This window comes from Chrysoperla carnea, chromosome X (genome assembly GCF_905475395.1).
Source record: "Chrysoperla carnea chromosome X, inChrCarn1.1, whole genome shotgun sequence".
Taxonomy (NCBI): Eukaryota; Metazoa; Arthropoda; class Insecta; order Neuroptera; family Chrysopidae; genus Chrysoperla; species Chrysoperla carnea.
Window position 1 is genome coordinate 18,248,229 of NC_058342.1, and position 21,824 is coordinate 18,270,052.

The window sequence follows — 21,824 nt, forward strand, 5'->3', positions numbered from 1 at the left end:
ATTTTTTAAACCTACTAAGATTTATATAATATATATATATTTTTTTTGTTTTTAGCTATATTATATAACTAATTAATTATTGTAATTTCATTATTAATTAAAAAACAATTTTTACAACTTAATTCTTTTTTTTTTTTTATTTACGTTTAATTTCAAATCTTTGTAAAAGATACTCGTGTTTTTTTTTAAATGTGTAATATAATATATTTGTTTTTAGTATGTTTACAAACGTCTAATTTCAGATCGAATAATTTACGTTTCTTAATTGAGGATACGCGTAAATTATTTGAAAATATTTTTGAAACGATTATTTTATGAGTGAATATGTTCAAAAATATTACTTTTTATTACGATGCATTTATGAAGATTGATTTTATTGTCCAAAAAATGTTTTCTTTGATTACTAACAGATAGGGCATATAATTTTCTGTTCGCATCAAAGAATATTCATATAAAATAAATTAAAAAAGTGTTTGAATTGTTTCTAGATAAATTCATTTTATTTCGATGAGCCAAATAATTTTGTAAGTCGAGAAATTTCTTATTTTACCGTTTTTTAATTTGAGGTACATGAATTTGCCATCTAATAGGCTTGGTTTGTAGATTATTCTCAATGTTCCGTTATTTGACAATTTTTGGAAACATGTCCTTCTTGTTGACATTTTTTACATTTTACTTAAGTTTTAATGTTATGAATAGTATTTATCCTAACTTTTTAATTTATATCAAGTATACAAATTATGGTGTGTCGAGAAAAGCTTAAATGACTCTCTTAATCTCCTCTTTCGAAGATTGAGAAAGCTTGCGGAGTTATGCTTTGAACTAACTGCTCTGGTACTTGACAGTTGTCAAAAATTCCACCCCTCACAGAAGTATTTTATGAAAATATCTTAAAACAATTCATACAAAAAAAAATGGACTACTTAAAGACAATAATTCAAACATTTTCGAACATACTACAATTTCCCGTTTGTGTTCGTAGTATTTACTTCCTAAACTTTACTATACAAGTGAATTCACATTTATGAAATGCTGAAAAAGGGGAGCGTTCAAACATCTAAATACAATATTTACGAATGAGGGTTTTTAAGTATACATTTGTGAAAATGGTAAAATTATGAACGAACACAGAACATGACGTGTGACGTATGTAAACATTTAAAAAAAATTTATTTAAACGAACATTGATCATTTTCTAATAATGATTTTAACGGAATTTTTATATATCGATAAAAATTGTTTTCGATTAAAAAATCATTTTTGAAAAGTATCAAGTAGATTCTTTATACAATTAATAGTTTTTTTTGTTTTTTTTTTTTGTTTATTTTAATTTTTTAAATAACTTTTATAATACAAAAGATTTAATATATTATATATAATTAATTTGTTTGATTTTTTCTATATACAAAATACGTCCGTCAAATCTCTAGGTATTTGTTATAAAATTATTAAAAGTACTTTTTTTTTATTAACATTTTCTGTTTTTCAATTTTTTTTACACTTACATTTTTATTAATTAACTAGAATATAATCTTAAATTTTAAATAATGTTTAGTTATCATTTGCGAAAGGATCACATTGTTTTTTATTTTAAATATGGTTTGGATGCACGAAAAGACACTATGTACGGAAAGGAAAAAAGTATTATGTGATGTAATTATTTAAATAAAAAATTTTTCTTATTTTTCAATCTCTTATGTAATTAGCTTATGTTTATAATTTCAGTACGTTTATATTCTTTTTTTTTTTCATTTTATCAATATTTTAAATATATAAATAATAAAATTTTTAACGAATGTTGGAGAATAAATATTATTTGTTTATATCAGTTTTTGTAATATGTTATATAACCTTACTTTTTTTAAAACGAAATATTTTTTGGAACCGGTATGTTTTGTCAAAAAATGTGAAAATAAATTATTTTCAGGATAGATCAAGTGTATTGAATTCACACGGATTGAGCTAACATGGGCAAATTCTGTTTTGATAAGTCATCTAATACCACCTACCAACAAAAAAAGTCTAATTCCCGCAAACTCAATATTCTTTAATAATTTTATCATCATTTTTTATCAAAATCTGTCGATTTCATATAAAATTTCCAAAAAATATTGTAATTTTCTTTTGCTTTATGCTGTATGAAATTCATTGAACGGGTCTGTACCTTATTACTCACTCGGTGTGTTTTTATGGGATATCTTCATATAGTCTAAGAATCGCGACAAAGGGATGAAATGTCGTTTTCAATTTTTGCCAATGTCTATCTTCAGGTTCTTCAAAGTTTGTTCTTGCCTGCAAAATAAGCGATGAATGTAAAGAAGGTGATGTAATCGTTCATCAACTAAAAATTTTAAACAGAAACAATCCTCCGCTATTCTGAGTTCTATATAATAGAAAGATTTACCACATTCCAATTTATTTCACTTAGTTAAATTTTCTTTCAAATCGACAGGCGTCGGTACACAACAAGATAAGAGTCTTCCTTGGAAAATTACCTTCATTTTATAATAAGTTAATTTAAATATTTATTTTACATTTAAAAGTTTATTTTGCAGAAAAATATTCGAAAAGGGCAAGTTATTTACATAGAGAATGATAAAATACATATTAATGTTACAATATAATTTAATTAGAAACGCAGTATTAGCGTAGGAATTTTTTAGGTGTAAATCATATACTCATTTTAGCAATGACAAAAGCTGTTGTTAATTGTCATCGACAGAGAACATCGCCATCTTCAAATTATTTTTCCATTTAAATCAATTTTGTATGGTTATAGATCGATTATTAACAAATTACAAGTAATATAAATAATATTTATTTTCTAATTTCGTATATCGGTTCGACGTAGAATATTAAAATCGTAGTATTTCATGGTTACTATTAATTTTAATACCTAGCACCCATATAATTTATATATATGTATAACATATCTAGAAATTAACTGAAAAATCTAGTAACAATCGTAATTTCAACTACACAGTTTTATACATTCTTCGTTTTAGTTATTTTTTTAATGTTTCAAATTTTAAATCGTTTTTCAATGATCTATTATTTGATTATACATTGAAGATACATAAAATTCTTCATGATTTAAACATAGATTATCATTATATATAATAAAATATATACATTATCTATGAACATAAAAGTGATACGAACATATATTATGTACATTTAACAAACAAATAATATTTGAATTGTTTTTACACTATAAAAGCATGATGGCCGGTTTTATATTTTAAAATGACATCAAGGAGAAGTACCAGGAATTTTTAATTAGACTATCTAAAATGTATAAATTCAATGGGTTTTTTTTGTTAAAAGCAATCTTGTAAATTGGTCCGTATACGATATTTTTTTTTATATCATTCCTGCATCTTCATCCGTATAACAAAACCTAAGAAACTCATTCAAGGGATTGTACAACACAGAACAAATGCATTCGAGGATTTTTTTAATTGCAGTACATCAAGAGAAGCGTCATTACGAATCACACTTGGCAGTGAAATTGGAGAACAGAATAATAGCGGTATTGAAAATTTGCAGTTTAAATCTTTAGGAAAGCTTTAGGCTTTCTTTTTTACGATTTTGACGACACACCGAACACAATTAAGGTGAAAAACTAGTACACCAATTACAGCAGTGGAAAAAACAACAACCCATTTTGGATTTGTGGTTAATATGCGCTTTTAGCGTCGAATTCAAATATGGTCGTTAATGTTAAAAAGCGACAGACGGTACAATCACTACAATTTTTGCAGTGTTTATCACTCCACGCGACCATTTCATAATAAATTATTCAGATTGAATCTCTTGAGAATGAACGCCAGTTCGAAAAATTTTGAGATCAAATATAAAAAAAACTTCTAGTCGTACACTAATAATTAAATTATTTTTAATTATTTATTATAATATAGTATGTACTACCAAAAACCTAATATAAATTCAAATAATAAATTATTATTGTTCTTACAGAAAACAGTATATGTCATTGAGAAATATAACCTTACGAGTTAACCTTAGTTTGTCCCAGTCAAATATAGTTTACTGATTTAAGAAGTTTTTGTTTTTGTTTTTTTTTTTTGTTAAATTAATTTCGAAGTAGACAATTTATTTACAGAATCATTAAACGGTTAATTTTATGTCTATTTACGGTCAATAAATACATTTTTGTTGTTCCACTTTCCAGATATTAATTTAATGAGGTAAGTATAAGTTTAAAGTGGTCGAAATAAAGTTGAATGATGGCGTAAGTAAACGAATCATTTCAACCCTTCTTGGATTACTTTAAATTCAAGATAATACAACTCAGATTGATTCAATGTTGTACAACATCGTTGTTACGATACCGCCACTGTTGTTACGATAAAAAGAGATTTTACAAATAAAAGCGTTAATTATTCAATTTTACAGGACCTTTGTTTTTTCTGGGGGTTTATTTATAATATATTTAAAAGAAAATTCATTTTGGAAACTAAACCAGGTACGTTTTTTTTTTTGGAAATAAGCTCGTTGTCATAAAGGCAGAAACATTTCAATAAAAATATAGTTACAGTTATTTTGAAATATATTAGCCAAATAATTTTGGTGTTTTATTTCATATTATAAAATATTGCTTTCAAAGAATATGCATTATGTGTTTTGTGGGTATTTATGAGAATATTGTGCGTTTTGTGCCCCCTGATATTAGATTGAGTAACTATAATCTGTTTATCAAAAGAATAATTGTAATTAATGACATTTTCGATCTATCATCAGTCACTAATAAACGAGGCTGTCGATGTTGAATTTGGGGAATGGAATTTGGTGTTGAAGTCTTACTCGTCTCCAAATGTGGCGCAATCAAAACCGGTTGTAACGACATCACGTATAACGACCTATCGGATACAACATCGGATAAAACAACATCATTTATTAAACGAGGTAAGCTATCGTTAGAATTAGTTGTCTGCAACGACTAACCTTTACTATTTTGAACATATTTAATTAAAGACCGTAATAAAATTATCTTCTAGAAAGAAATGTAACTATGAGCTAATTTGATTACTGTTTCAAAACTAATCACCCATCTTCGAAGGGTGACCAAAAGGTTGGGTAGGGCGACCCAATTCAGCAATGTTAGTATTCTAGATAAGTGAACTTTCATTTTCCTCGGAGAATAATAATTTTTCCAGAGTGATCACGAATATCGCATACATCGACGGTAACTGTTCCTTTAATGTCGTTAAATCCGCTTTGGACTATATTATTCCTTCGATAAACAGAGTACATAAAATCCAAATAATAGATCATTGTTGAAATTTTTTGAAAATTTTTTTTTTCATTTTCTTTTATTAATTAAAAATAATTTTTTATTATTTTGTACCTATGATTTTAAATAACCTTGTTTTAATTTCGTTTTTTTTTGGCATTTTAAAAAATTTTTCTTTTTTTTTTTTTTAAATATTAGTTAGGCAGTGTATTTGTGCTTTATGTAAAAATATTTTTTTTATAATCAAAATGATTGAATAAGACATTTTAAAATCAAAAAGACATACGATAGAATTGAAAAATGAAAATTTGGAAATCTATGTAGTATATCCATTAATTGGGCCCCTGTGTCATTCAATTTGAGCAAGAACTCAATTTGTTTTTAATAATTATATTTACATAAATACATGTACTGATTTTTTTTAAAGAGATGTTTATAAAAAAGTGAGATGTAGATACAAAATGATATTGAAAAAACAGAAACCTAACTTATTGTAGTTTTTTAATTTATGTCAATTTATGGTTAGTTTTTAGTTGATTTTTTTGTTTATAAAGGGCTCTATCATAATATCCCAAGTTAACCAATCATATTTTCAAACGATTATAGGAACGCAGTTAATTTTTTTTCATAGCTCATAGTCATTGACATTACATGTAACCAAATATCTGTAAAAAAAAAAGAGGGCAGTAGTGTTTCTTTTGCACCGTGATAGAGATTCCAATCAATTTAGAAGATTATTGAATCAAATACTAAATTAATTTTTTATTTATAAAAAATAATCTAACAAAATGGTAAATATAATACTGTTATTAATTCACTCCTATTTATTTCACTACATAGTATATATTCACTCATGTCAATTCTCTCGTTTACTTAAACATAGTTATTAAGCCATAGAGAAAATAAATAATAGATTATGTATTAAGAAGTTGTCAGTCACAACGGGTGCGTTCACAAAACCGTAAATTACTCATTACGTAATTCATTATGAGGTATAATTCATAGTTATGATTCTTGTGACTAAATTGTTTGATATAAACGAATGTTTTTCCCATTTGATAAAGGCGCGTTCACGATTCAACTTAACTGAACAAAAGTGAATACGACTTAAACATGAATCAGTTTTTGGTCACTCGTTTCAGAAACTAATTCGATTTTTTACCCAATTTACCTTTATATAAAAGATTTTTAATTTTTCAAGTTGAAAGCAAAAGATAAAGTTGAATAATTTTACTTCATACAATTTAAGAAAACAGTTGAACGATTTTATTTGACTAGATCAAATTTTTTTGAAAGAAAAGCTCTCACTTGAGTGAGACCGCGTCTTAAAACTTTTCGAAGAATAAATAAAAGCTAAGCCATATCTTACGAGAATTTGAACTTTAACATGAAATGAAAAAGATAAAAACAGTTTTATCATAAAATTCAAAGATTAACTATAATATAGTTTTACCCGTAAGAAGCGAAACCAAAACGAGGCACGCAGGTGTGTGTGTGTGAGCAGCGTTTGAGCATTTTAAGGCGTTACTACGATTACACAGACTTTATATCGAGGTCTGATTTTTAATTTTTGAATATTTCTTGAACTAAATTTCTATAACCGATATCATGAAAATGAAAAAATAACGTAAAAAAGTTGTAACTTGAAGAACGCTCACTACTGAATGAAGTTTAACTATGTATCAAATCATTCAAAATCTATTGTATTCTGTCCGTGAGATTTGTTCCAACCGTGTTATTTTTTTTATTTGTACATACATATAAAATTGAGCAAGTTTTGTGGAACAATTATTTCGATTATTTGATAGAGCCCAATTTAATTTTAATTACATGTGTTTAGGGTTATATTGTACTGATTAGGATTGTAAGTTTTTTTTTGTATTTAAATTTTTAAATTTTTTAGTTATTTAGTTCTAGATATTTCCATCTATGATCGGAATTAATTCATTTACATTTTATTAAATATATTTTAAAACAATGTTTTTTATTTTGGAAATTAAATTATTGGAAAAGTCATCGTCATTCAAATTATCAATCGTCATGCCGTTTATTTTTATTTGTAAATCACAGGAGATATAAGTGAATTAATATTCATTAAGTGGCAGTGTATAATTTTTGTAAACTCTTAATGCAATCTTTTTTATAAAATTATTATTGAAAGCGCAAAATTTATTATTTATCATTTGATAGGATGCTAAATTCACGAAGTTTCATAATTTATGCGCGTGCGCATAAATAGGATTCCAAAAAATGATCTTAAAATTAGGTTATGGATAGAAAACGTATTTTTTATCAACAAATTAACTTTTACCAACGAAGCAGATCAAACTTAATGAAGTAGTTAGGTCAGATTAGGTTAGAGTGGCTGTCCTGGGGTGGGACACACTTAGACCATAGGGTCCGTTGTGATACCTAAAAAGAGTTGGCCCATTCCCGGCCACTACTCCATTTGGAACTGTTTAGGAGCTGGACAGTGACAGAGAAGATGAGACATTGTCTACTCCTCATCACCACTGTGACAGCTCTTGCAGTAAGTCATGAAGTAGTTAAGAAGAAATCTTTTGATGTTTGAAGCAATTAAATTTAAGCCTTATATCCCCAAATATCGGGATCCCGAAGATTGACATTTTTTATTTTAAAAATTAAATTTGTTTTCAGTTTAAACAGTAAAGCAATAAAAAATGTAAAAGATGTTTTATTACCAAAATTGTAAAAAATTGCTAATAATTGTATGTTAAATTCTAATTCTCGATGACTGCACGGCTCTTAAATCATAGAAGTAGGCATTCCTAAATTTCCCCCCTTGTATGGTAATTTATATTGAGGCTAGTGTACAAAACATAAATTTTATAATATACGAAAAAAATATTTAAAAATTTTTCATATCATAAATTGAATATATTTGAGACACAAGAAAAGAACTATGCAGAGGGAATTCAAGCTGCGAGATGTATCCGGTGTAACTAGAAATAAAAATATATAGTGGGTGAATTCAGCATGTATCAAAATGATTCAAATATGCAATTGAAACTAAAAGAATTTCATCGAAAAATGCAAATGAATTAACATTCATAAATAAAAATAATCCGTTGTATTTATTATTTTTTTCAAATAAATCAAAAAAATTTTGATTGCCTCTGTAAAATTATATAATTAATTACATAATGTCTCATCACAACTTTGAAAAACTATGTATGAAAATATGATTCAAATTAAACGCGGCAGCATTTTAAAAGTACAAACATTTTTTTTTTGAAATATTTATATATATATATATATATTTTTTTTTTTTTTGTTAAATTACTTAGCTAGAATTATATACTTTTATTAATTAATCTAACAATTAATTACTGATAAAATTGATTGAAAATGTTTTTCAGTTCACAGTGTCTTCTATGCTTATCACAGTATTTGTTTTATAATGATTTAAATTTCATTTATTCCTTGTTTAAAATTTATTATATACTTTTTTTTTTTTTAAATCACGTTTATTAAAATTATTTTTTTTATTAATATAAGAGAGAAAGTTTTTTTTTTTTTTTTTTTTGGGAGTAAAAGGGAGCTAAAAGGGGAGACATTAAATTGTACTTATTTTATGTAATATTATCTTTAATTTAAAAACGAGATTGATAATTTTTTGGTTTCTGCTAGCACCTATATTTTTTTTAAATATAAAGTACATTGTTAAACAAAAAATCAATTCTCCAATGTACTTTAATTGAAGTTTAGTTAATAAATAAATTGTTTATAAATTATAGATGATATTATGAATACTAATTTGTTAATCACGTAGCAGATAGATGGCAGGTGTTGTTATCAGTTCAAACTACAGTAGTTTTATAAAACATAAATGCGTGGGATATAAATCATATGTCTCTTTATAACCTAAATTCCTGCGTAATCGTATATAGATACACAAGGGGGAACCCCTCTTTAGAAAAATGCACTTGTAGCATTGTTTATAGACCAGTGCATTTAGTCCGAGAAATTTATTAATAGCTAGATACCTAGAATTCCCGGGGACATTACCAGGAGTCTATCTCTCTCTCTCTCTCTTTTCAAGTAGTATTATCGGACAATTAAAAGGGGAGAGGAAGATTGGATCACTAAATGCACTATCTCTTTTATAGTAAGAGATTACGGGGTCCATTTTGAAACATTCACAAACGTATAAATTCAATAAATATCAAATCAAATTGGCGTATATATTTTTATTATTTTCTTTCACAAATTCTTTATGAAAATTACACTCACAATTATTTCACATCTATACAGAGATTTATTTTTTATTGATATTTAAACAATCACAGGACAACGCAAATATTTTTATGTAGTTTCGTTTTAGCGAACAGCTACACTGTTTTAGACAGTTTTAAAAGAGTTTTATTGATATTGTGATCACAGGACAAGAATAAAATGATGTGTTTTACAGAAAATAGCGCTCGTGAGCTCTGGTAAATGCTCACAAAGAGTGCTCTTCATTTTTACTATTGAGCGCTCTTTTCTTCTAAACGTATTATTGACTTATTAATCTGTATTCAATTTAGACGTGAATAATTCACAGCTCCAAATAGTATTTAAAAATTTGGCAGTACATTAATTTTTTTTTTAAAGTAAAATCACAACACGGTTTTTGATTGTACAGAACTATATCGTTCTATGCAAAAAGAACGAATTTTTCCAATTTTATCACATTGTGAAAACTATGATTTTTGATATTATATTCAATATACTGAGAAATTGTAACATCTTAAACAAACAGCTGTGAATTAAGCATACCCAGATTAAAATTGTTACCGATGTATATGCTGGTCTGTGTAATTTTGTGTGGCGTTAAATTGTCACCACACAAAAAGAACACAGTTCTGATTTATTAACATTACACTTATTTTTATTACCTGCTTGTAAAATTAAAACAAATTAGTTTGGGCATATTTCAAAATATTCATTTATTACATTTATAAACAATTAATTTCATTTTTTCAGACATTTAGTTATGAATTTTTTTTTTCTTTTTTTATTAAAGAGAGAAATAGCTATGATTCGATAATAACAAAATTATATTTTTGGATAGTACGAATGAACAAGGTTAACCAACAGTATATAATTTTACTCTATAGAAAAGCGAATATTCGCTTATTTTTTATTACGATTACAAATAAATTCGTTTACACTTACATACTATAGATAAATAATTTTTTTTAAGTTGGTATCACCTTGTTTTTTATTAAGAAGGGGAAATATATTAGGATTGAGAGCTAGCAATTTATTTAATGATTTTTTTGAGTGAGTGAATTTTTTTTTCTTTATAATTAAGAGTATTTTTGATAATGATTAATGCCTAAAATTATAAATTTTTTTTTCTTTCTACTTACAATAATAGTTTTTTTTCTTGTTATAAATATAACTGACATACATAGTATGCGAATTCCAGACGAATTGATTTGTTTTTTTTTTTTTTTTTTTTCTGAGCAGTCTACAGTCAATTGTTTTTTCTCTAAAATCTGATCGAGAATATTTTAAATCGCATATTTCTCACCAAAATTGTTTTATTTTTCCTTAGTTTGTTTTTTTTTTTTTTTTTTTATAATATGTATATATATTGTATAAATATATATCGTTATTGTATTTGCTTTTATTTTGTTTGTGTTTTTCTTTTATTTTTCAAATACAATAACTGATTACAGTAAAATTCTTGATAAATATATGTGTAAATATTGTAGCGAATAAAATCATTACAATATTAATTACTTCACTACTATTGAACTATGATATGCGGTGCAGAAAATAGTACACACACGGTTGCAATGATTGTAAATGCTGTAAATATTAATAAACAAAAACGATCTACAACCATTGCCGCAAATTTCCAATCGCTAATTACTTCAGCCTCTTCATCAGCTTTCTTCATACGACATGTGATATATCGTAATTCTTGTAATATTATTTGCAATTCCCTATTATTTCCATTATTTTGTATTAGACCTGTCTCTTCAATTGTTGTTGGTCGTATATAACCCCCACCACCGCTAACCCCACCACCTGAATTGTTGCCCACATTTCGGAAATCATCATCAATGTCTAATACATTTGCTAATAATGATTTTGATGAGCGTTCTTGGAGTTCCATTTCCTTCTTCTTCTTGTTGCTCATACATAACATGCGCCATGTTATCCTTTTACCAGGACGGCGCATACATAATATATATGGTAACCATAATAGAAATACTACTTTAATCTGAAACATATTATTTAATACATGTGGGTTATGTCACGGTTATTGTTCATGGGTCCTGAATTTGTAGTATTACGAACTAGAGGTCAATCTTTTTTTTCGCTCTTCAATAATCAGCATTCATTAAACAGTCATACTTACATGGTTCATGCAATACCCCATACTTACATAATATGAAATCATATGTTATTTAACCTGGATAAGATTTGATTTCACATTAAGGTTATTGTCTAATGATTAATGACTCTTCAAAACGGTTGCGTAGACAGATTCTCTCACGCTTACTTTAAAAACTTTTTTTCCTTCAAAATTTCATATGGAATGGCCACTTGAAATTTATGCTTATCAAGATAGTGAGAGTTTTTCTCACTACTTCGGTAAAGTAGGTTTAAAAAAAAAATCTTAATTCGGATAGCTTCGTTATACTTACGGCTAACGTTACTTTTTTTGTTGGGACTTACGCTTTGGTCACACGAGTGTCAAAACTTACGCAAGTTTTCAACGTCCGTTTTATAATTACATTATTGTTGTAGCTAAAACTGATTGAAACTTCAATTTTGAATGACACTGCGCTTGTATAATATTTTTTAATGTTGTAGTGAGTATTTACTATTTTTATATTTTCTATCCAACTAAAATTTTCTTTTAGTTTTTATTCTTACCCAGAACTATGATGAGAAGGAACTTACATATATTAAGTATATTTCAGCTATTCGCCATGGGAACATATTTTAGCGCTGTCTGGTGGTAGAAAATAGAAGCTGTCTATGACAAGACAAATTTCAACAGAAATAAGAGTACGAACGTGTCAAAAGTTATTCATAATGAATAATAAAAGTTTTGAAATAAATATAAATGACATCAAGTATTTAGGTGATTCTAATATAAATAATAAATTTGACTTGTCATAGGCAGCTTCTATTTTCTACCACTAGACAGCGCTAGAATCAGTTCCCATGGCGAATAAGTCATTTATTTACATACAGCTTCTATAATTATGACGTCATAACTGTACGAAAGCGCATAGTGTCTGTCGCTGTATATATTTATTTAGTGCTTCGTGCCTCTCATATCAATAAAACTTTACTATCGAAATAAGTATTTTATTACGTACATACTATTATAAAATGCTTAAGATTTTAACATTACTCTTCCCGGGAAAACTGGATTATATATCAAGATATCTCAGATAATTTCTTTTGAACAAAAACATGGTAAAACTGATATCATAATAGATCTAGTTATATTTTAGTAGAGGTACACTTTTTCGTCTGTGTAGATCTACTTACATCACAATTTATGCACAGTAAGCCATATGTGTACATCAACGTACATAAGGGTACATTATTTACATTTATACCCTTTTGATATACAGAGTGTTTAATAATTGTTCGCAGAACGTTCGCTTCCTGAATAAGCTGAGAAAAAAGAAGAAAATGTTCTTTACCAAATTTGGATCTGAGGATATATTTACGAGCTATTATATTTATAAATTAACCTACTATTATACTCATAAATTAATAAAAAATATATTCATCAAAATACAATTCATCCAATTAAACACTACTTAAACACAGGCTGTGTTTTATCATTGTGTTAGGGAGTGACCTAAATGCAAAATTCCAAAAAAAAAAAAAAAATTGGCTACATATATTATTATAAAAACTAACCCGTAAAACCAAGTTTATTACACTCCCTTTCTTTGATAATTAAGTTTTGTACGCAGCCTATCGTGCGCATATCTTAAGGTATGTAAGCATGAAGTTGATCGAAAAGGACCGTGTACTCACGGACAAACCACACTTTGCATATTGTGTTGAAGTTTTAAGTTGATACGATGTATAATATTTCGTTTTTATTTTTTTTATTGTAATTTCACCCTAGGTCAATCCTTCACACAATAAAATAATAAACAAAAAAAAAAATTAAATTTTATTATAACTATTAAAAATATATTCAATGATAAAATACATCCTCTGTTTAAGTAGTGTTTTATTGGATGAATTTTATTTTGATGAATCTATTTTTTATTAATTGATTAATATAAGAGTAGGTTTATTATCGCGTAAATTAGGCCTCAAATTTAAATTTGGTAAATGGCATTTTCTCCTTTTTTTCTCAGGTTATTCAGGAAGCAATTAAAGAATACCCTGTATAAATCAGTTTTTTCGGATTGTATAAATAACCAAGTTGCACTATATTAATCTCTGTTTTAAGTAAGACATTTAGAATCAGCTAGACACCATCACTATGACATTGTTATGTCATCTTGAAGTCAGTTAGGACATAATGAAGTAAGTCAATTATAAGTCATCTGTAAGAAAGCGACTTGGGAACAACTTGACACCATTTTTCATTCATCGTGGAGCCAATTACGTCACGATGGAGTCAATTTTAAGTCAAATATAACTAATTGACTAAGGAACAACTTGGCATAACCAAGACATCATTGCTATGTCATCTTGACATCAGTTAGGTCAAAATGATGTCATACTTGTGTCATATTTATTACGTAAAGCCTTCCTTTATTACTGAATAAAATGGAATTAATTAGCATAGCGTTATTTTTCGAAAAAAAAATTAATCGATAATGACGTCAGTTACGTCTATAAATTAGTCATGTTGAGTGAGTGTTTCTTTACTTCTATAGTTGACAGTATACAGAACCAGACATAATAGAAATCTGAAAATTGATATTCCACCATAACTTCTTGGGATAAATCCGCCTAAAATATTTTCAGATTTGTGACACTTCCCGTTATACCGAAAGTTAATACTAAAATCGTTATTTCAAATGGAATGCCGTCTTTATTTTTACATAACTCGCTTAAAGATGTTCCCTCGCCAGTAATAGAAAAAAATAAATTAGTAGATAATGATCCGAATTTTTAGTATCAATTAAGAGAGTTTTTATTAATTGATCGGCAAGATACCCAAATTTTTGTTTTATACAATAATATATTTCGTTAACTATAACATACTAAAAATTCGGATCCTTATCTTCTAATTTATTTTTCCTATTATTGCCGAGGGAACATCCCTTAAGTCAATAATTCTGAGTATCTTTTGTAATAGAGTGAACCCCCTTAATCGTTAAGTTTTTCGAGATAAACGATATTTATTATAAATTTTGCAGAAAATAGACCTGGTGTAAAAAGACTGTTACTTTCATTCTAAATTAGGTAGAAGGTTCCAAATCTTAAAAAAACAAACAATTTCGTGTTTGAAGTGTTTAAAATTGCACCTGCATTCAACAAGTGTTAAATTGCATAAAAAATCAATTTTTTAAATGGAACCGCCATTTTTTTTTCACTAGTTCGTTTCTTTAAAAAATTTCAGACAAGTTAATAACACATGTCCCCATAATCAAACTGACGAATGTCGGAATTATTTCGGAGAATAAGAAAATTTTTTTAATTTTTTTAATTCGAAGCTCATTTTTATGATCGATCATCGAAGCATATTGCCTAGTTGGCCATGAATTATTACCTGTACGTTAATAAGAAATTTTTAAATGTCATACTATCCTTTTGGTTTTTCTATTTTATCGTTTAAAAATGGAATACGAGAATAAAATAATTTTAAATTTATTTTTATGCATAGTGTGATAAAATTATTGATAGAACATGCAGGATGTTTAATGAAGCGTAACCAGATTTACCCAGAATGACGAGAAGGAAACTTAGAAAGATTAAAGCAAATTTTCTCCAATTTGGTCGAATAAGTGCAGAAAGAAACTTTCCGAAGCCTGTTGTTAACGACGAAGTTAATGTTTTGGCATATTTTGAAACCCATCCTACTTCCGAACAAGATATGGGGATTACAAAATCATCTATTCAGAGAATATTATCGAAACTAGGAAATAAGGTCCCATTTTCAAAAATAGTTTTTTGGTACAATTTAACACTTGTTGAATGAAAGTGATATTTCAGATACTTCAAAGAGAGGAACTTGGTGGTTTTTAAATCACACGTATGGCATCATCTTTTAGCTCTTTCATAAGCCGAATATGAACGTTCCACCGAATTAAATATCGAAGTTACAGCCTTGCTTCCGCACGTCCATTTCCATCCAAATTTCCAATAAATACGTTTTTCTCGAAACCTTAAAGACTAAGGAGGGTCACTTTTGTACAAAAGATAGAGTTATGTAAAATAAGGCAGTCCATTTGAAATAACGATTTTAGTGTCAACTTTCGGTATAACCGGAAGTATCACATCTGAAAATATTTTAGGCGGATATATCCCAAACAGCTATAGGTTAGGTTAGGTTAGAGTGGCTGTCCTGGGGTGGGACACATTAGACCATAGGGTCCGTTGTTATATCGAAAAAGGGTTGGCCCATCCTTAGTTACTAAATCATGAACCATTTGGAGCTGCTTAAGAACTGCAGGAGAGTTTTGACTTCGACGGACTTTAGGTCGGAGAGATCGTCAAAGAGAGGCTGGCTCAAGTAAGTCCATCTCCTCATGACAAGAGTTGGGCAGTGACAGAGAAGATGAGAGAAGACAGCTCCTGCAGTAGTCGTGATACACTGTCAGGCCCAGGCGTTCACCATGCCTGCCGTCCAACCAGTGTCCTGTAGTAGCCACAACAACTTGGCGAACAGAGGCCCTTGGAAGTGATATAATATCTTCGGAACGCCTGCGATTGTACTCAGACCATATCTGTCTTGTAGTACCACAAGTACGTTCCTCTCTCCATCTAAGAATGGCCTTTTTTTAATATATTCTCTTTGAGGAACAACTTGCAGTTCGCATATGGAACTCCCGGATATTTATTGATGCTTGTGTCCGGTAGCTTTGTGCCATTTCTGGCAAGCTCGTCGCCTTCGCAATTTCCTGGATGTCCCTGTGTCCCGGTACCCATACCAGGTTTACATTCATTTGTTCTGCCAGCTCATTTAAGGACGTACGGCAGTACTGTGATACCTTTGACATTAGATAGACTTGGCCAAACAGCTATGGTGGGTTTTCAGATTTCTATTATGACTGGTTCTCCAGAAACTTCAAATGGACGGTCACCGTAAGACACCCTGTATACACCAGGAAAATGCCATATTTTGTTGGAATAAGCTGGTTTTTAGCATATGACGCGAGTTTTTAGCATAGGTTATACACCATGTGTTTTGAAATTAAATCCAGCAGCTGGATTATACTGATATACTGTCAGATGATTGGCTGATGGCGTGAATTAATATTGACGGCATATTAAGGTGTGCTGGGATGCTTCACGCAAAGTAAGTGCCTAGAATAAAGAAGCCTATTTAGGCATTTCGAGAAAGACAAGGTTGTTAAACATTTTATTTAATTTTCAACATATCTGAAAAATTAAGCAGTAAATATATATATAAGATAATTCAGGACCCAAAATGTTAAATACAAAAATTTTACCCATTGTGGCATTTCATGAATATCAGCTGTTCGATGATGATAATTCAAGACAACGACAGTTAAAACGACTGATGATGCAACCATAAACATTATACAGTTGAAATATGTACCTGTAATCATTCATTTTATCACGTGATCGGCTCATAGAATTTTTTTCAAAATATAAAATTTAGGTAAAAAAATTATAATAAAAAAAAAAATAATGCCCCACTTATACTAATAAAAAAGTTCTTAGAAAAAAAAACCACAACCATAAAAATAAGAGAAAACAGTCCATAATTATATTACAATAAATAAATTATAATCACACATTAAACGTAAATGCTGCCATCTATTTTCGACATAAAAATGCAAGCTTATAAGTGGATTCATAGTAAAACAAAAAATACATACCATCAGAATATTGAAAAAAATGTTAATATAATTTTAAAATTCAGCTTAATAATATGTACATAAATTTTTATTGAAAAAATAAAATAAAATAAAACGTATATACAAAATATTAATTTTAAAAGCTCTTTACTTAAACGATATTATAAAATTTTTTGAGAATTTATTATTCTATTTGCTAAAAGTTGACAGATTTACATTTGAAAGGATTTAATAAAACATATACAGTAAAATCTCGATAACGTAAAAACCTCTATTAATTAAATTTTTTTGTTCTCTTCCCCCCAGAGCCCATAATCTCTTTTATTTAAAATGGGACTTTAATGCTTACAAAGACTCTATCTGGCGATAGAAAAAAGAACTCTAAATTTTAGCTCTCATAGATATATAATATTTAACAGAAATATTGTTTACAATGTTGTGTTTTGCATAACATACATGTTTATATAAAATAGGTTACTATAATAATTTTTGAAAACAAAAAATTGCTTAAATAATTATATAATGCATTAAAATGATTGTTCTATTTTTAATTTGGGTCAATATGTCGTTTGGGTCAACATAAGGCAAGTTTTAAAACGTAAAATTTCAAAGTATGTGTACCAAAATATGTTGTCTTCATTTTAACAAGTGATTTTTTCAAAGATATTGTATTGTAATTATTCATTCTACTTACCTACATCTGATAACACATGTAAGTACAAATGTAGTACATCTTTTTACTTGACATACAATGAAAAAAAAAAATCATTTGAGCCTAACAAATTTAGTTTACATTTACTCGTGACTCAATATCTTAGCGATAAAATCCCATACTTGAAATGAATAATATGGGCATTGAATCTCAGTAACTTGAAGTAATGCTTTGACGACTACCACAACTTAAGGTGTTTATTTCCCTACAGTATTGTATAAAAGTTTTGGTTTATTGCACGGTACATACATATAAACGAAATACATGTTTTGTAGTCAAATAATGTGTTATTTTTGGCTATACAATACCAAGCAACTACATAATATATTGTGTGCAAGTGCTGCTTATAAGTTTGATAATATAGATTTCTCTCTTCCATCATTAATACTCTAAATATAGTCGTCTCTGTGTATCAAATGATGGATCATTGATGAACTCATAATTAAATTAAAATTTTGTTTTTATATCATCGACAACCTTATATTTTTATGGTTTTATTAACTACAAGATTGTCTAAATATTTTAGATAGTTTTTTATCACACTCTCTTGATTTTTTGATATAGAAATATCTAGTTGAAAAGGATAACCTATATTATTTTTTCAGACAACTTTGAAGGATAAAATAATAATAGAAAGTCCGGTGACCTGGGAATTTTCTGTGATTTTTGGAAACTTTGTTAATTAAAAAAATGTATTAAGTTTTATTGAAATCCCTAGTATTATTCAATCCTTTCATATCTCCTTAATCCTTGTTGTATATAAATCATAATACATACCTGTTATATACATAACACAATACGTTTAATCAATAAGCAAAGAACATGAATAAATCTCACTAAGTAAAAATAAGAACCATTAAAAACTCCTAAACTTAAACCCTTAGTAAGTAAAAAACTCCATTTCCCTTGGTATTTAACCTATCGAGATTCTACTGTAATAATTATAATTAGCGTTAATTTGCTAGAAATCCAAATTAATATCTATAAAACATAAAATTCAAGTGCATTTATGCCAATTAATTATTATGTACATATTTAATTTATTCAATAGCAAAAATGCATTTTCAAAGAAAGCCTTATTCCTTACTCTAAGTAAATTATTTAGTTTTTCAATAAGAAAAAAGGAAAGCCTTTCTTCCTGAGCCTTACTAATTTTATGTGATAAACACGTGTAATTCGCGTAATTTTTAAAAATTCCGAATAACAGTGGAGCCATGAATCTGCAACTGTATTTCACATTTATTTGTAAAATTTTTTCAAGTGTAGAAATTTCAGTAAAACCTCATACCTTGTACCCTGTAGGTAATAATATTCAGCCCTGTACCCTGTAGGTAATAATATCTGGAAGGGGGACAGTAAGGAGCTCACGTTTCTCTCTACCTCTAGAGACTCAAACAATTATAGCCATACGCCAAGTTCAGAATGTGTGTTCTATAATTCCCGCCTGAAAAATCTTATTACGTAAGTTTTTGACATTCGCATCATTTTTGGCCTTCGCAAATCTTCCGTTTTTTATTTTTAAAATTTTATATTCTATATTCTAAATTTTGAATTTTATCAGTACATCAGCCTAACAACTGCTCCCCACTGACTGCTTAATAACTTTCTTTTTTTCTACATTTCCCTAACTATCGCTAAATATCTACAAGCGCCGCAAAGTGTTACTTAAGACACGTTTTCGCGAAATAACTCGTTTCCATACCAACTTGAATGTACTTTAATCTTTTTTTTCTTTTACTTCAGCTACTTCATCATCAGTTAGTAGATTTTCGCAAATAAAACAGTTCCTTTCTTAGAAGCCATTGCTCAATGAACGCAAACTAATTATTTTTTTGAGTTCTGCCGGCTCACAATTTTCTAACAGTTACAATTTTTTTATGTTTTATTGAATACCAGCGATAAATTATTGCCTAGATAAACCTTATGAGCAGGCTCTCGATAAAAACTTTAATGAAAAATTGACTTTTATTGTAATAAAAGAAACATATCACTTTTGAGAGGTATGTTAGAGAGGTATTAGCTTGTTTAAACGAGTTATTCAGCATAACCAAGAGTTTTTCGGCTAGTACACCGAAACTATTGAATTCACGAAAAGAATGGTCAGCACATAAATTGTAGGAAATTTTCTTCATTTTAATTTTGTTTAGAAATATTTTCCTCGTAAAGTAACTTAGAAATAAGATATCGTCAAAAAACTGTTTTTTGACGCCGTTTTTCCAATATGGCGGCGTGAGCGGCAAAGATACGAGATAGAAATTCGAAAAGAGCACCTCAAAATCTATAAAATCACCTAATTTCAAAACTTTTCAGGTAACGTCATTTTTTTGAACCAAATGACTCTAGTATTAAACAATTGACAATATAATGAAATTGATTAAAAATTTGTAAAGACAATACATTTTTGAAAAAAAATAAGATCGAAAAACTACAGTCTTTTAGTGAAATGCATAAAAATTTAATCAAAAAACGAAAAGATGTATTTCTATACGTGATAGATATACTAATGCGTTCATAAGTTATCGTTTATCGACACAGACATCATGTTCCCCCGGTTTTCCGATAGATATCATATAAATTGTGTAAGGTACGTAAATATCTATTGTTGTGAAAATAGTTTATACATCGGTTAATGTAAAGAAAATGATAACAATGCAACAAAGACATCGAATCACACGAAGCATATCACATTGGTACAGTTCATAATATGCTGTCAAAAGTCAATATATCTGTCAAGGTTGAATTTCTGTTTTTCATAACAATTGTAAAGAAATTAAATAATAATCTTTTAATTCTTGACTAATATACTAACTTTATTAACACAAAGATAATAACTTCAACCAGCCATATATTAACAAAGGGATGCGTTCTATTTAAACTATTTGAAAGTAGAGGTACCATCCGTACTCTAAGTCGTCGCTAAATTATCTGACATGTGGAGCCGTCGTGTAAGGTGGATACGCGATCCTATATATCGGCCTAGACATCGAGCCGTTCATGAAGTATATAAATGTAATTCCAAAAATTATTTGCAATCCTTTCGAATTTTAATTTCAAAAAAATTTTTCTTTTCATACAGCTTGTGTTTCTGAAATTCAATCTAGCTGCTGGATTAAGGTAATTTGGTACCCAAATTACTTCAAAGTCAAATCAGCAATAGTTTTTGAATTATTTTTTACAACTAATGATACAAAAAAATTTAACTAGTCAATTGATAGACGAAAATTAGCGAGTTGACTGAAACTAACTATCAAATTCAATGACCAGTTGTTTAATATTTGTAAATAGAACCTCAAAATTTCCCTTTTTTTTACAAAATGTAACGTAATTTTAATTTACCTATTATTTTAATTAAGAGTAAAATAAAACTTAAAATTTTATTAATATTTGTGGGTATTTAATTATGATACCATTCATAAACGCGATATATATATTCTAAGGAATTTTTTGCAATTCAAATTTGCGTGCACTATGCGTTTTAATCATAAATATAACATGTTATATACTGTTTGTAAACCGTATCGTTAGACATTTATGTTATATCAAGTAAGATGAGTTCTTACGGAGGTTCTTATGTATAAAACAAAGAGGGATTGTATATGTGTATACATTCAGCCGGTCAGACTCATCACTTGAAGTTGTACACATACAATAACCAATCAAACACAGTAACACATAACCATTACACACAGTACACAATCCCTTTTTGTGTTATATATGAGAGCGTCCAAAAAAAAAACTCTTCTTACTTCATATATTTTATATGGATGACGAGATAGCTTACAATCGGTATACAGGGCGTTCTGTTATTAACTGCAGATCGTGGTCCTACAGAATAAGCTCATAAAGACGAAGGAAAAAG

General features: G+C 28.2%; 1 protein-coding gene across 2 annotated transcripts in view; it reads right to left on the reverse strand.

Moving 5' to 3' along the window:
• Positions 1-11,012: 11,012 nt before the first annotated feature.
• The window catches only part of LOC123302565 (neuronal acetylcholine receptor subunit alpha-7), a 168,029-nt gene continuing 157,217 nt past the window's right edge, over positions 11,013-21,824 (reverse strand). For both annotated transcript variants that reach the window (XM_044885537.1, XM_044885535.1), the window contains 2 exons: positions 16,882-16,991; positions 11,013-11,492 (listed from right to left, as the gene is read on the reverse strand). In XM_044885537.1, the coding sequence (XP_044741472.1) occupies positions 11,013-11,492; positions 16,882-16,991 (590 nt within the window). The remainder of the gene's footprint in view (positions 11,493-16,881; positions 16,992-21,824) is intronic.